This window comes from Arachis duranensis, chromosome 6 (assembly GCF_000817695.3).
Source record: "Arachis duranensis cultivar V14167 chromosome 6, aradu.V14167.gnm2.J7QH, whole genome shotgun sequence".
NCBI lineage: Eukaryota > Viridiplantae > Streptophyta > Magnoliopsida > Fabales > Fabaceae > Arachis > Arachis duranensis.
Window position 1 is genome coordinate 97833557 of NC_029777.3, and position 13094 is coordinate 97846650.

The 13094-nt window shown below is 28.1% G+C and overlaps 2 protein-coding genes across 5 annotated transcripts in view; both read left to right on the forward strand.

Moving 5' to 3' along the window:
- Window positions 1-4117, forward strand: part of LOC107494868 (vacuolar-processing enzyme-like) — a 5567-nt gene extending 1450 nt beyond the window's left edge. Inside the window, exons 2-8 of the mRNA XM_021125165.2 lie at window positions 464-620; window positions 731-816; window positions 965-1143; window positions 1515-1563; window positions 2367-2579; window positions 3551-3766; window positions 3881-4117. Of these exons, the coding sequence (XP_020980824.1) occupies window positions 464-620; window positions 731-816; window positions 965-1143; window positions 1515-1563; window positions 2367-2579; window positions 3551-3766; window positions 3881-4012 (1032 nt within the window). The 3' untranslated portion in view covers window positions 4013-4117. The remainder of the gene's footprint in view (window positions 1-463; window positions 621-730; window positions 817-964; window positions 1144-1514; window positions 1564-2366; window positions 2580-3550; window positions 3767-3880) is intronic.
- Window positions 4118-6623: 2506 nt separating this feature from the next.
- LOC107494881 (uncharacterized) overlaps window positions 6624-13094 on the forward strand; it is an 8226-nt gene continuing 1755 nt past the window's right edge. Inside the window, exons 1-3 of one of the 4 annotated variants that reach the window (XM_016115919.3) lie at window positions 6624-6787; window positions 12066-12122; window positions 12707-13065. In XM_016115919.3, the coding sequence (XP_015971405.1) occupies window positions 12756-13065 (310 nt within the window). In that variant the 5' untranslated portion in view covers window positions 6624-6787; window positions 12066-12122; window positions 12707-12755. Of the gene's footprint in view, window positions 6788-9665; window positions 10090-12065; window positions 12123-12706; window positions 13066-13094 lie in introns of those variants that run through there. The other 3 variants (XM_016115918.3, XM_052251336.1, XM_016115920.3) reach the window with 3 other exon arrangements.

Here is a 13094-nt window from a genome sequence, read left to right on the forward strand (position 1 = left end):
AACGACACGTTATTATATAATTGCTACGTTAACATTTTTATTAATAGTGTTAACTCTCAAGAGTATAATTAAAATATATTTAAAATATTAGAAATTAAATTAAATATTAAAAAATTTTAAAATTTTTTAAATTTCTTTTAAAAAAATATACTTTACTCTTAATTATATTGCATATATTATATTAAAGAACAAGGGAGTAATTATTAATTATGTGTCGAAAAATTTAAAGACAAAAATTAAAAGTCTGTAATTAATGGATATTATTGATCCTATTTCGTCCATTTCATCACTAAAAAATTTGATACATTTATTATAACAATGTATTTTAATACAAATTGTACTGTATTTAGACGTATTAAATTATTGGTATACTAAAGTTTTAAAATGACAATTATTTTAAAATATATGGAGCATGATGATGATATCACTGATGAATGTGAATGTGATTGTTTAAGTTATGTAGGATTACAGTGGAGAACATACAAATGCCAAAAAATTTTATGCTGTGCTTAGTGGTAACAGAAGTGCTATTACTGGAGGCACTGGTAAAGTGGTGGACAGTGGCCCTAATGACACCATTTTTATTTACTATGCTGATCATGGTGCCCCCGGCTTCGTTAGTAAGTACTTTGCATAACATGTGTGTTGTTTATTAGAATCTACATTTAATTCATTTTTCCTACTAAAAAAAACAGAAATAATTAATCACAAAATTCTATTATTTGATCAGCTATGCCGGTTGGTGAGAATGTTTTTGCCAACGATTTTATCGATGTGTTGAAAAAGAAACACGCCGCTAAGGGCTATAAAAAGATCGTAAGTTCTACTCTTAAATCTCTCGTTCTTTATAGTTGTTGAGAAAAATCAACTAGATCAGATTTTAGTAAACGTAGAATTGTTTCAATTAGCAGCAAGTTCCATATATAAGATATTGAATTTGATGCATTAATTCACAAATGAAAAGGTGATATACTTGGAAGCATGTGAATCTGGGAGCATGTTCGAAGGGATTCTAACGAATAATTTAAACATATACGCAACCACTGCTTCCAATTCAACTGATCCGAGTTTTGCTGCTTATTGTGATAATGAATATGACACTTGCTTGGGCGACGTCTTTAGTGTTTCATGGTTAGAAGACAGGTACATTTAATGTGAAATTTACAATATGCTAGGTTTCTGTTAATATCAGCTAATTTTTTAAAATTATTTTATTTATATTGTAAAAAATTTAAAAACATATAATAAAAATAACAAGAAAAGGATATACTTTTCAAATAAGTGATAAATAATTTACACATCTAATCTAATTTTTGTTAGAAATATTTAGATAATTATTTAAAAATAAAACAAAATTTGATTTCAAAAATATTTTTAGTGATTTACGCTAAACTAAAAATTTTTAAAATTAGTTCTTCACATAGAAAGAGCATAGCATCGGTTGATCTTTGTCCATTATATTATATAATATATATTATATTAAATCCATTATTTCGATTGTTTTGATGAGGCAGTGACAAAACTGATGGGAGGAAAGAAACTCTGAAACGGCAATATGAAAGGGTAAGTCATTATCTAAAGTTCTAAACTTTATCCATATGATGAATAAAATGTGCATGGTATAACGGCAAAAACATTTGCATATGATTTATTGGGTGGTGAAATTTAAAAAATTAGGCATTGTTAGTGATCTTTAAAAATATAGGAATAAATAAAATTTAATAAAGACTCACGTGCAATTGTTTTCATGTAAAATTAATAGTTGAGAATCGTTAAATAACAATTTATTAATCAAATTATTTTACAGTTTATATATAATTAGCAATTTCATATAAATACAAGTGTACGTAATTTTTTACTATAAAATTTATCGCTGGTAAATTATAATTTTTAATTTAAAATTTTAAAAATTAAATTCATCGATAGCGTATTATTAATTTGTCATTGGCAAAAATTGTCCTTTTTTATTTTTAAATTTTTAAAAGGTGAATTTGTTGATAATGAATTTTTTTTCCTTTTTTTTTGAAAATACAATTCACCAATAGCAAAATCTTATAATCATATTTTAGTAAATAACGATATTACACTATTCTTTTAAAAAATTACAAATCTTAAAACTATATGCAAATTAAAAAATATAATATAACATACAAAATTTTATTAAATAATAAAAATATTATTTATATTTTAAAATCAGCCACTAAAATCAGTTACCGTTATATATTTATATATAAATATATAAATTATTTAACTCATTGTTAAAGTGTATTTTATATTTTAATATGTATTTTAATATATAACTAACAAGATTTTATAATAGGAATCAATAACTAAAATCACTAACACATCAATATTTTAATATGTAGGTTAGAGAGAGAACATTACATTGGGACGATGGCTCCAGTTCTGAGGTCATGCAATATGGAGATAAAATGATCAGCAATGATTTTCTGGTTAACTACATTGGTGCAAACCCTGCCACCAACAAGAATAGTAAAACGAATAATGCATATTTTTTCGATGCTCCAACAATATTTGTCAGCCAAAGAGATGCTACTATTCTCCATCTAAGGCACAAGGTTGGCTTTGTCGGATATCTTATTTATCTTATTTATATGAAAAAATATACTTGTAATTAATAATTATTAATTTTATATTTTTAAAAAATAAAATTTAAATAATTATTAATTAATATCAATTAACTAATATAGAATGCAGTTAAAAAATATTCGTTGGTATTACAAATTTTTTTAACCTTTTCTTAAATTTATTTCTTATATCTTATAATAAATATATATTTTTTTAAATTCTTTGTGTGTATACCACAAACCCACATGGTCATTACAATCTTTTTATTATAAATATGAATATAGGTTTTATTACAATTGTAAATTTTGGTTCAATTATAACATGTTCTCCATTCCTATATTTCCCCGCACCTTCTTCATTTTTCTCTCTTTATTTTTCTTCTTGATACTCAAATTAGATTTGCTATTATAATCAAATATTTATAGTAGGTGATGTAGTTGCTAATTTTGCCATAGATCGATGTTCATGTGGCACCACTCAAAATTTTTATATAAATATCTAGCTAATCACATATTTCTACATCAATAGATATGATTATATATTTATATATAGTGTGTTACAAATAAAAAATTACCTTTCATCATACCTTTTACTTAATTGTCATATAAATGAACTAATTATTTTACATGATAATATATAAAAGAAATGACAATGCTATATGTACACTAAAATGAATCACCATATATAGTCAGTGATCAGTATAAAATATATGTTAGAATATAAATACACATTAAAAATAAATTAATTAAGTCACACATGTATTTATATATGTACAAATATATTGATAGTTGATTTTAGTGACTAATTTTAATGTGTAAATAACATTTTTATAAAAAAAATTATACACTTTGATATTTACATCAAAACTAAATTATTTATCTCGTTCTATTTTCACTTTGTACTTGAACTTGGAAATTAAATGTTGAAGATCAGAGAAAAATTGTTTGTTTATGATTTCAAGTTGAGCATTGCTCCAGAAGGTACGAGTGAAAAATCAGAAGCTGAAAAGAGATTATTACTTGAAATAGCTGAGAGGGAGCAAGTAGACAATTACATAAAACGTATTGTAAATCTCTTATTTGGAGAAAAGAGTGGCTATGAGGTGGCATCAGTGATCTCAAGTGTTCGTCCATCAGGCCAACCTCTTGTGGATGATTGGGATTGCTTCAAGAATTATGTAAGTGAACTTGTACGAGGTTTGTTTGGCTATATGATGAGATGGTAGACAATATATTTGTCTCTGTTAAATTAAATAATAATCTTTAATTTCTTCCACTTTGGTTTCATGCAGATGAAAATTTATGAGACCCATTGCGGCACTTTATCAACTTATGGGAAAAAATACTCGAGGACTTTTGCTAACATATGCAATGCTGGCATTTCTGAAGAGCAAATGATTGTAGCATCAGCTAAAGCTTGTTAGATCATTAGGAAAAGCTAGCATGATTCTTAAGTTCGTTTATCTCAATCATTTAATCTGTGTTTGTATTTGGAGACAGAACAAGACATGATACTAAGAAAGAAATAATAGAACAGAGATACTAAAAATTATTTGTTGTGCATTGTTTTTAATATAATGGATAAGATACTAATATAATATCCTGTATTATGTTTGGATAGACATAGACAAAACTAAGATATTATGCAAAATGACTAAAATAGTCGTGGGATTTCAAATTTTTTACATCAAGTACAAATCAATTTAATAAAAAATAAGAGTATGTAAGGTAGCGTTTGTTTTTGGGGGCAGGACACGGAGACATGGACAACACTTGTTTAAAAAGTGTTTGGAAGCAGAGACATGGACACTGAACATAAACAATTTTTTATACTTTTGTATCCACTCTTTCACGAAGGACACTGAACATAAACAATTTTTTATACTTTTGTATCCACTCTTTCACGAAGGACAATGATGGACATGTGATTTGGAAGAGTGGACACGGACAATTTTATAAATTTTGTTTTTCTTTTTTTCCACTGTTATCCTTTTTATTTTTTCTATTGCATTGTTCAGAGATATTTTTTTCCTTTTCTTTCTCTATCTCTTTCTTTTTTAGGTACTCTTTCTGTAGAATTTTTTATTGGGGTAGATAATTCTTTTTTTTATCGTTTTACTTCAATACCATTTTAACCTTATATTATATTATTTATTTTGTAATAAAAATAATAACAAAAATAATTAATCTTAAAAGTTTTGAAAGATAAATATTATCAAAAGTAAAATTGATCTTTTAAAATGCTAAAAAGTAATTTATAAATTGTAATTAATTTTATATAATTTAAAGAAAAATCAGTTTTTTGAAAAGAAAAATCAGTTTTTAAATAAAAAAAATTAGTTTTCTAAATAAAAATAGATTTTTATGTGCAAAAGCTCTTTTTTTTCATGTAAAACGGATTCTTTTTTAAAATTGATTTTTTCTCTTCAAATATTTTTTTTAAGTTCCGTACGTACTCTTATTTTTTATTAAATTAATTTGTATTGATGTAGAAAATTTAGAATCACAGGGCTATTTTAGTTATTTCATATAATATTTTAGTATTGTCCATGTGTATTCAAACATAATACTAGACATTACATTAGTGTCTTGTCCATCGTATCCAAACACAATATACAAAAGATAATTTTTAGTGTCTTCGTCCTATTGTCTCTGTTTTCTCATGTTTTGTCCTGTCTCTACAAACAAACGCAGCCTAAGAGTACAGAAAATTACAAGAAGAATTGGTCTATAAACCAATAAGATAAAAATAATATTAAAGTAACAAAATTAAGAATAAATAAAATAACATAAAGTAGAAAAGTGAATTAAGTCTCTATTAATACAGCATGCCATAAAAAAGAGAATGAACCATAAAAATGAATAAATTAATTATTCAATCAAGTAAGAAATTCTACCAAAAAAGAGAATATCTGAAAAAAAAAAAGAACGCAGAGAGATGCAAAGAAGAAGCTAAAATTAAGAAAAAATAAGAAGAGATAATAGTAGAATAATATTTATAGATAGAAAGAGAAAAATTTTTGATAAAAAAATCTGTGTCCATTTTTTTAAATTTTGTATTTATTATTGTCCTTAGTAAAAGAAGTAAATACAAAAGTATAAAATAGTGTTCTAAAAATAATATATTCTATGTTCATATCTCTACTTCTAAACACATTTTAAACATTGTTATCCATGTATCTGTGTTTTATTTTCGAAAACAGACAACTATCTTATTGATGTCAATAACGTATTAATGATTGGCAGAAGAGATTCTCAAGTATAAAATTGTATTAAAAAATGGCCTAAAGATAGAATGCCTTTTCATAATTTAAAAAATTCTAATTGGTTTTCAATTATTCAAATAACTTAGTTATGCATGATTTTTGATATATTCTCATATTACTGTTTATAAAAATCGTTTAAATTAATTACTTAGATTATTCGAATTTAATTAAAAATTTTAAATTATGAATAAACATTTAATCCTTCAAACAAATAATCAAAATTAAAAAAGACGTTTATTTATTATTTAATTATTATATTCATCAATATTAACATCGTAGTTAAAATTGTGTGAATAAAAAATATTTAAATAGTTTCTCTTAATCTATCTATGATTATAAAAAAATATTTTGTAAATATTAAAAGTAATTAATAAATTATTCATTATGTATTTAGTACATATTATTTTATATATCTTTTAATAAAATAATTAATTGTTAAAATAATTAAATTTATTATAATAGAATAAATAAATGTTTCANNNNATTCTTTTTTGAAATAATATGAACAAACTTTAATAAGCAAAAAAAAAAAAAGCCATTATTGTAGTTTTTAATATTTCATGCACATTTTGCATTGTTTTAAAAATTAGACCAAATCTGGCAAACCGATTAGTTCAATAATTCAAAATCCAGTTTACAGTTGGAAAATTACCTGGGAACCGGCAAACCGGACGACTCGAAGGATTCTTGGGTTTTTCCCAAAAATCGGAGGCCCGCTCCACGACATTGTTTTGGTCCGACAAAAAGGAATGAACCAATCCTAACCTGTAAACCTTCCAATCCCAACCCATTCTCCCTCCATAAAACTCTCTTCTCTGTCTGTCTGAGCCGGCGCCTTTCACCCCGTCATTTCCTTGCTTCTATCGTCGCTCGTCTTCGACGCTTCCTCCTGTCACTTCGTCTTGTCGTTCTTCTGCCGCTGCCTTAATCCGGGTAAGTCTTCTGTCCTCATATCTTGTTTTATTATTATTATTTTACTTTGCTTTCTGGAACTGTTACTTGTAATTTGCTGTGTTTGAGTTGTTATTGCTGCTGCTATGTTTGTTGAGTCGTTTTTGCCTCAGTTGCTTTTTGTAATTTTTTGTGTTTTTGTTGCTATTGAATCTTTTGCTATGTTGTCGAGTTTTTGTATTTTGAATCTATTGCTATTTAAGCCTTTGATTAAATTATGGGTAAAACATTATAATAAGCCAAGGAGAATGAAATTTTACACAAATAAGCCAAATAAAAAATTGGTTCATGAATCCACCAACGCACATTACTATATAGTTCGAATCAGGTTCATTCGAACTCTATTCACACATAATTCGAATCATATTGATTCGAATTATGCACAAACGTGCACACATACTAATTCGAATCATGTTGATTCGAATTACATTCACACACGCTGCACATAGTAATTCGAATTGAACAGATTCGAATTACTCATGATTTAATTATGTCAATTTTTTTATTAAAAATTTAATAATTGATTAAAAAAATTAATAATTAAAAAATTAAAAAATATATATTTTATTTCATGTATTAAAAAAAAGCTAACAAAATATAATATTACGAGACTTCTTTAAAATATTAGTGAGCTATCAATTCGAATTTCATACAATACTCTTTTGCGCATTTTTAATAGCTTATGAATATTTTTTTATAAATTTTTTAAATAAATTTATTTAAATTATACCACAAAAAATGGCTTAAAAGATATTAGGAATACTATAAAAATTTGTAATGTCCTAATAACTTAGGACATTAAAGAAATACTCTACATAGTCAATAATAATTTAGAAATTTAAAAAATATAGTTATAACCAATATTTACCTAAATTACTAGAATATTACAAACTTTTATAGTACTCCTAACATTTTTTAAGCCATTTTTTAAATTGTTTTGTATAGAAAATGGCTTAAAATGGCTTAAAATGCACTTTATTCTAGGCAAAATAATTTAAAAAATGACTTAAAAAAATATTAGGAGTACTATAAAAATTTTTAATGTCCTAATGACTTAGGACATTAAAAAAATACTCTACATAGTCAATACTAATTTAGAAATTAAAAAAAATATAGTTACAACCAATATTTACCTAAATTACTAGGACATTACAAATTTTTATAGTACTCCTAACATTTTTTTAAGCTATTTTTTTGAATTGTTTTGCCTAGAATAAAGGGCATTTTTAAGCCATTTTCTATGCAAAATAATTTTAAAAAAATTGCTTAAAAAATGTTAGGAATACTATGAAAGTTTGTAATATTTTACTAATTTAGGTAAATATTGGTTATAACTATATTTTTTTTTAATTTCTAAATTATTATTGACTATGTAGAGTATTTCTTTAATGTCCTAAGTCATTAGGACATTATAAATTTTTATAGTACTCCTAACATCTTTTAAGCCATTTTTAAAATTATTTTGTATAGAATAAAATATTTTTTTGTGGTATAATTTAAATAAATTTATTTAAAAAATTTATAAAAAAATATTCATGAGCTATTAAAAATGCGCAAAAGAGTATTGTATGAAATTCGAATTGATAGCTCACTAATATTTTAAAGAAGTCTCGTAATAAAATATTTTGTTAGCTTTTTTTTAATGCATGAAATAAAATATATATTTTTTAATTTTTAAATTATTAATTTTTTTAATCAATTATTAAATTTTTAATAAAAAATGGACATAATTAAATCATGAGTAATTCGAATCTGTTCAATTCGAATTACTATGTGCAGCGTGTGTGAATGTAATTCGAATCAACATGATTCGAATTAGTATGTGTGCACGTTTGTGCATAATTCGAATCAACATGATTCGAATTATGTGTGAATAGAGTTCGAATGAACCTGATTCGAACTATATAGTAATGTGCGTTGGTAGATTCATGAACCAATTTTTCATTTGGCTTATTTGTGTAAAATTTCATTCTCCTTGGCTTATTATAGTATTTTACCCTTAAATTATCATATCAAATAAAAAAGCCTAAGACATACAATACAAATATTTGGAAAATCCAAAAATGGACTCGTGTAATTTAAGGAGTTAATATTTAAAATGGTCATGAAATTTGATTTCAATTTAATTTGGTCCTTTAATTTTTAATTTAATTCAAATTGTAACATAAAATTTTAAAACGGTGACTTAAGTTAGTTTTATTATCCATTTCTGTCACCAAAAAATGATGTCGTTTTACTCTTTTATTCTTCTTTCTCCTCAATGTCTGAATTTTCTCATCATTTAGTTGCTACCACTTGAAAAGGTATGATTGAAGGTGGTAGAAAGTCCAAACATTAAGGGGAAGAAAAAAGAGGAGGAGGAATAAATCGACATCGTTTTGGCACAAATAATAAAATCACGTCTTTTAATCGTGCCACAAAAATTTTACAGTACAACTTGGATCAATTGAAAATTAGATGACTAAATTGAATCACAAATCAAATTTTATGAATTATTGAGTATTAACTCGTATGATAAAAGAGTAAAATTATTAAGGTGTAGAGAAAACAGAGTAATTCTCAATATCTTCTATGATATTCCTTATTCATGGTTTTAGAAATCGAATTGAATTGGACCGATAATCGAACCAATTCGACCAAAAACCAAACACTTCTACTGGTCCTAAAATATTGCTATTTTAAAAACCATTTATAAATTGTTGAACCAGTCAAGAACCGGTTGGTTAGACTAAATTGGGATCCGGCCGGTTTATAAAAAACGCCGACGTTTTGAACTTAAAAGACTAGAGAGAGATCAGAATCCCTTCCTTCCCCATATCTGCAGTTCAAAATTCACAAAGCTCAAAGTCCAAACCCTGAAACCTAGCTTTTCCACCACCGCCGCAAGGACTGCCGCCGCCCGTCCCGCTCCGGCAAACGCAGTCGTCGTTTGGTTGTCCGCTCTTCTTCCTCATTCAAGAATCGCACCTTATCCCTCGAGCTGGGCGTCAGTCCCTGGTCTTTGTCTGCTCCGTGGTGCTCCTGCCGTCGTCCGTCGCGCTCAGGCACCACTGTCTTCGTCTGGTCGTGGTGCTCGAAGTTTCCAACCCACCAATCGCAGCTTCTTCCTCGAGCTCGGCGTCTTGGAGTCTGCCCTTCGTTTGCTCAGCCGCAGCACTTCCAATCCACCACTGTCTTCGAGTCGTGATCGTCGCCTGGCCTTCGTCTCCGTCGCGCTTCTGCCCCTCTGCTCAGAGTGCTCAGAAGTCAGAACGAAGGTTTAGGATTCTGCTAGTGCTACTTAGGTTTGTTTCTTCGTTTTTTATTTGAATTTTTCGTTCTTGGATTTTTGTTCTTCGGATTAGGATTCTGCTACTGCTAGTGCTACTCAGATTGAATTGTTGAATGATTAGCTCACTGCTATTGTGCTGTACTCTGTTTTGTTGCCTTTTTTGGTACTGTGTTGAAAGCCTGAAAACCTTATAATCCTTGTTAATTTTTGAAAAATTTTATTTCTGCTGCCTAACTTTTTATTGTGTTATTTTGATTTAATTGTTGGTGGTGTTGTTATGTAACTTTTAGTTGTTCCTGCTGTCGTTGTTGCTTTCTTTTAAATTTTAATTGGCGTTGTTGTTGTCTTATAATTTACTATAATTTGATTTGGTGTAATTTTCCTACTCTGTTGATCTTTGTTTTAATTGTTCAGTTATTCTCTGTTTATTGCTTTAACTGTTATTGTGAACTTGTTAATTTGCTAATTGTTCTTGTGTTGTTCTTTTGTTATCTTTAATTTTTTTTGTTTTTGTTGTGATTTTCTGTTCTTGAACTTGTTAAATTGATAATTTGCTAAATTGTTGGGCTGCTGTTGTTTTAATTTGCTAAATTGTTAGGTTGCTGCGATTTAATTTGCTGGATTTTCTTGTTTATTTGTTATATTGTTGTTGTGTATTTACTGTTGTCTTTGAGATTATGGCTGGATATTGGTGATCTTTGATTTATTATATGCTTCATGTTTTCATTGTTCTGTTCTTATGAAGAAAAAAAAAAAAACTTTGTTTTCATTGTTTTGTTCATTTTTTGGTTGCACTGTCCCTGCTCTCGATCTCCGCTGACTTGCTGCCTCTCCTCTGTGTTGGATGTTTTTTGTTTCAGGCTCTATTGTGTGTTTGTTGTGCAACACTATCATTTTTTGTTTTACTTTTTGACTCAGCTACATTAAGGCAATATTCTCTATCTTTAACTTGTGCGTTGTGATTCAATCCAGCCATTTTAATGGAAGTATAATTTTGTCAGTTGTCTACAAATCTACATCAAATTTTTGTAGATTTTGATGATTGATGACAAACTTTCATTTATATTTGGATATTTTCTTTTGTTATTTAACTTTTGTTTGTACTTTAATAAGATTATAAGATTTTGGTTGATGATATTTCATGTAGTGTTTTAAATTTGGAAGATATTTTAAGATTTATATTAGACTATAATTATATTTTAGGGTGATTATTTATAACTTATTATCATAAAACGGTTTTTCTAGTTGAACCATAGTTGAACCGGTTGGACTAATAAACTAGTAAACCAATAACTAAAACTATTCGATTACTGGTTCGGTTTTCAGAACCTTGCTCCAATTAAGTTTGCGTGCCCGCTCTGGCAAAAAAGAGAAAAGAAGAGAAAACCTCTAACCCTATTCGTCTTTGTCACTGTTTCAACCAATGACTAAACTAAGTATATAATCCTTTTATTTTAAAGGAGAACCACCTTTGTTATTTATTTTATTTTTATTCTCTTTGGATTTTTCACATGTTTATATTAAAGGAGAGGAAATTCTTGAAAAGTAATTAGGCCATTTCCATGTGTTTGGCATGTTAACAAAACAACGAATTCTACTGAAATATGTATACCGTTTTACCTTCTTGTGATATGTCAACCTCTGAGATGTATCTCATTTTCCCTTTCTGGGTTTTTTTTTTGTCTGAGTCCATGCTTATCTTTATGGGATTAAAGATTGTGGAATGGCATCAGCCGTGTCTTTTAGTTTGTGATCATGCACACGTATATTTTCTAGTCAAGCATCTTATTGAACATCCTTTATGTTTATCTGCATCGCAAAGCATTCTTCAAAATTTAAAGCTTACAGTTGAAAATTCATCGTATGTCTGTATCCTATATGCTTTATTATGTATCATGATGCTCAAGGAATTGTTTAATTTTCTTTGCTCATGGAGTTCCCTAGTTTTCAATTTTTCTTTAATGCTAATATGCATCATTTTTTCCCCAGCTGTTCTGATATAACAAGAACAACAGTGACATGTTTTGCACCTGACAACCAACTTAGGTAAGTGTTAAAATTGTGAAGGGTATCTGTGCTCTAAGAATAGGAAACAAATACAGTGATGTTGACTTTCTATTTGTGCATTTTCTGGATTTACATTAGAATATAGTTTTGTTTTTGTGTGATTATTTATGATTTTATTATAATTTACATGGCATTTTTTTTAATAGAGTTTTAATTCTACTTTCAATTATATATGTCATGTTTGAGTGTTTGCCTATTAGATTGATTGTGTGATTGCATGAAGACAATGAGTGGAATGAATGTTGTTGGAATTTTTGGATGTTTCTGGAATGTGCTATATTGTTTGTCTATTTTCGAATGCTTGCCTTTTTTTTGGAGGCGTGTTCATTTGTTAGGAGTATGAACTAAATACCATTATATATGTTTTAAAGTTAAGTACTAAGTAGTAATTTGGCCAGGTTTGAACACTATGCATTTTGAGCTATTATAACATAATAGTATTTTGATATTTCGTAATTGTGATTATTTTCTCTATTTGTGTTTTTATGAGTCCTTGTAGGTATTTACATTTTGTTAGGCTCCTACTTTCTTCTTTCCTATGCTCCTCTTTTGTGCCTGTGTAGGAACTCATTCTTGACAACTTTGCGAGTCACCAAGAGAGGGCAAGAAACAATGGCAGCAATGATGCAAGGAGTGCAGAAGAACACTCTATATGTGGGTGGTTTAGCTGAGGAAGTTAACGAGTCCATACTTCATGCAGCCTTCATACCCTTCGGGGACATTAAGGATGTTAAGACCCCACTTGACCAGGCAACGCAGAAGCACAGGTCGTTTGGCTTTGTTACATTTCTTGAGAGGGAGGACGCTGCTGCCGCCATGGATAACATGGATGGCGCTGAACTCTACGGCCGTGTACTCACTGTTAACTATGCCCTCCCTGAGAAAATCAAGGGTGGTGAGCAGGGCTGGGCCGCTCAACCAAGTACGCTTACATTACACGTCACCTCTCTC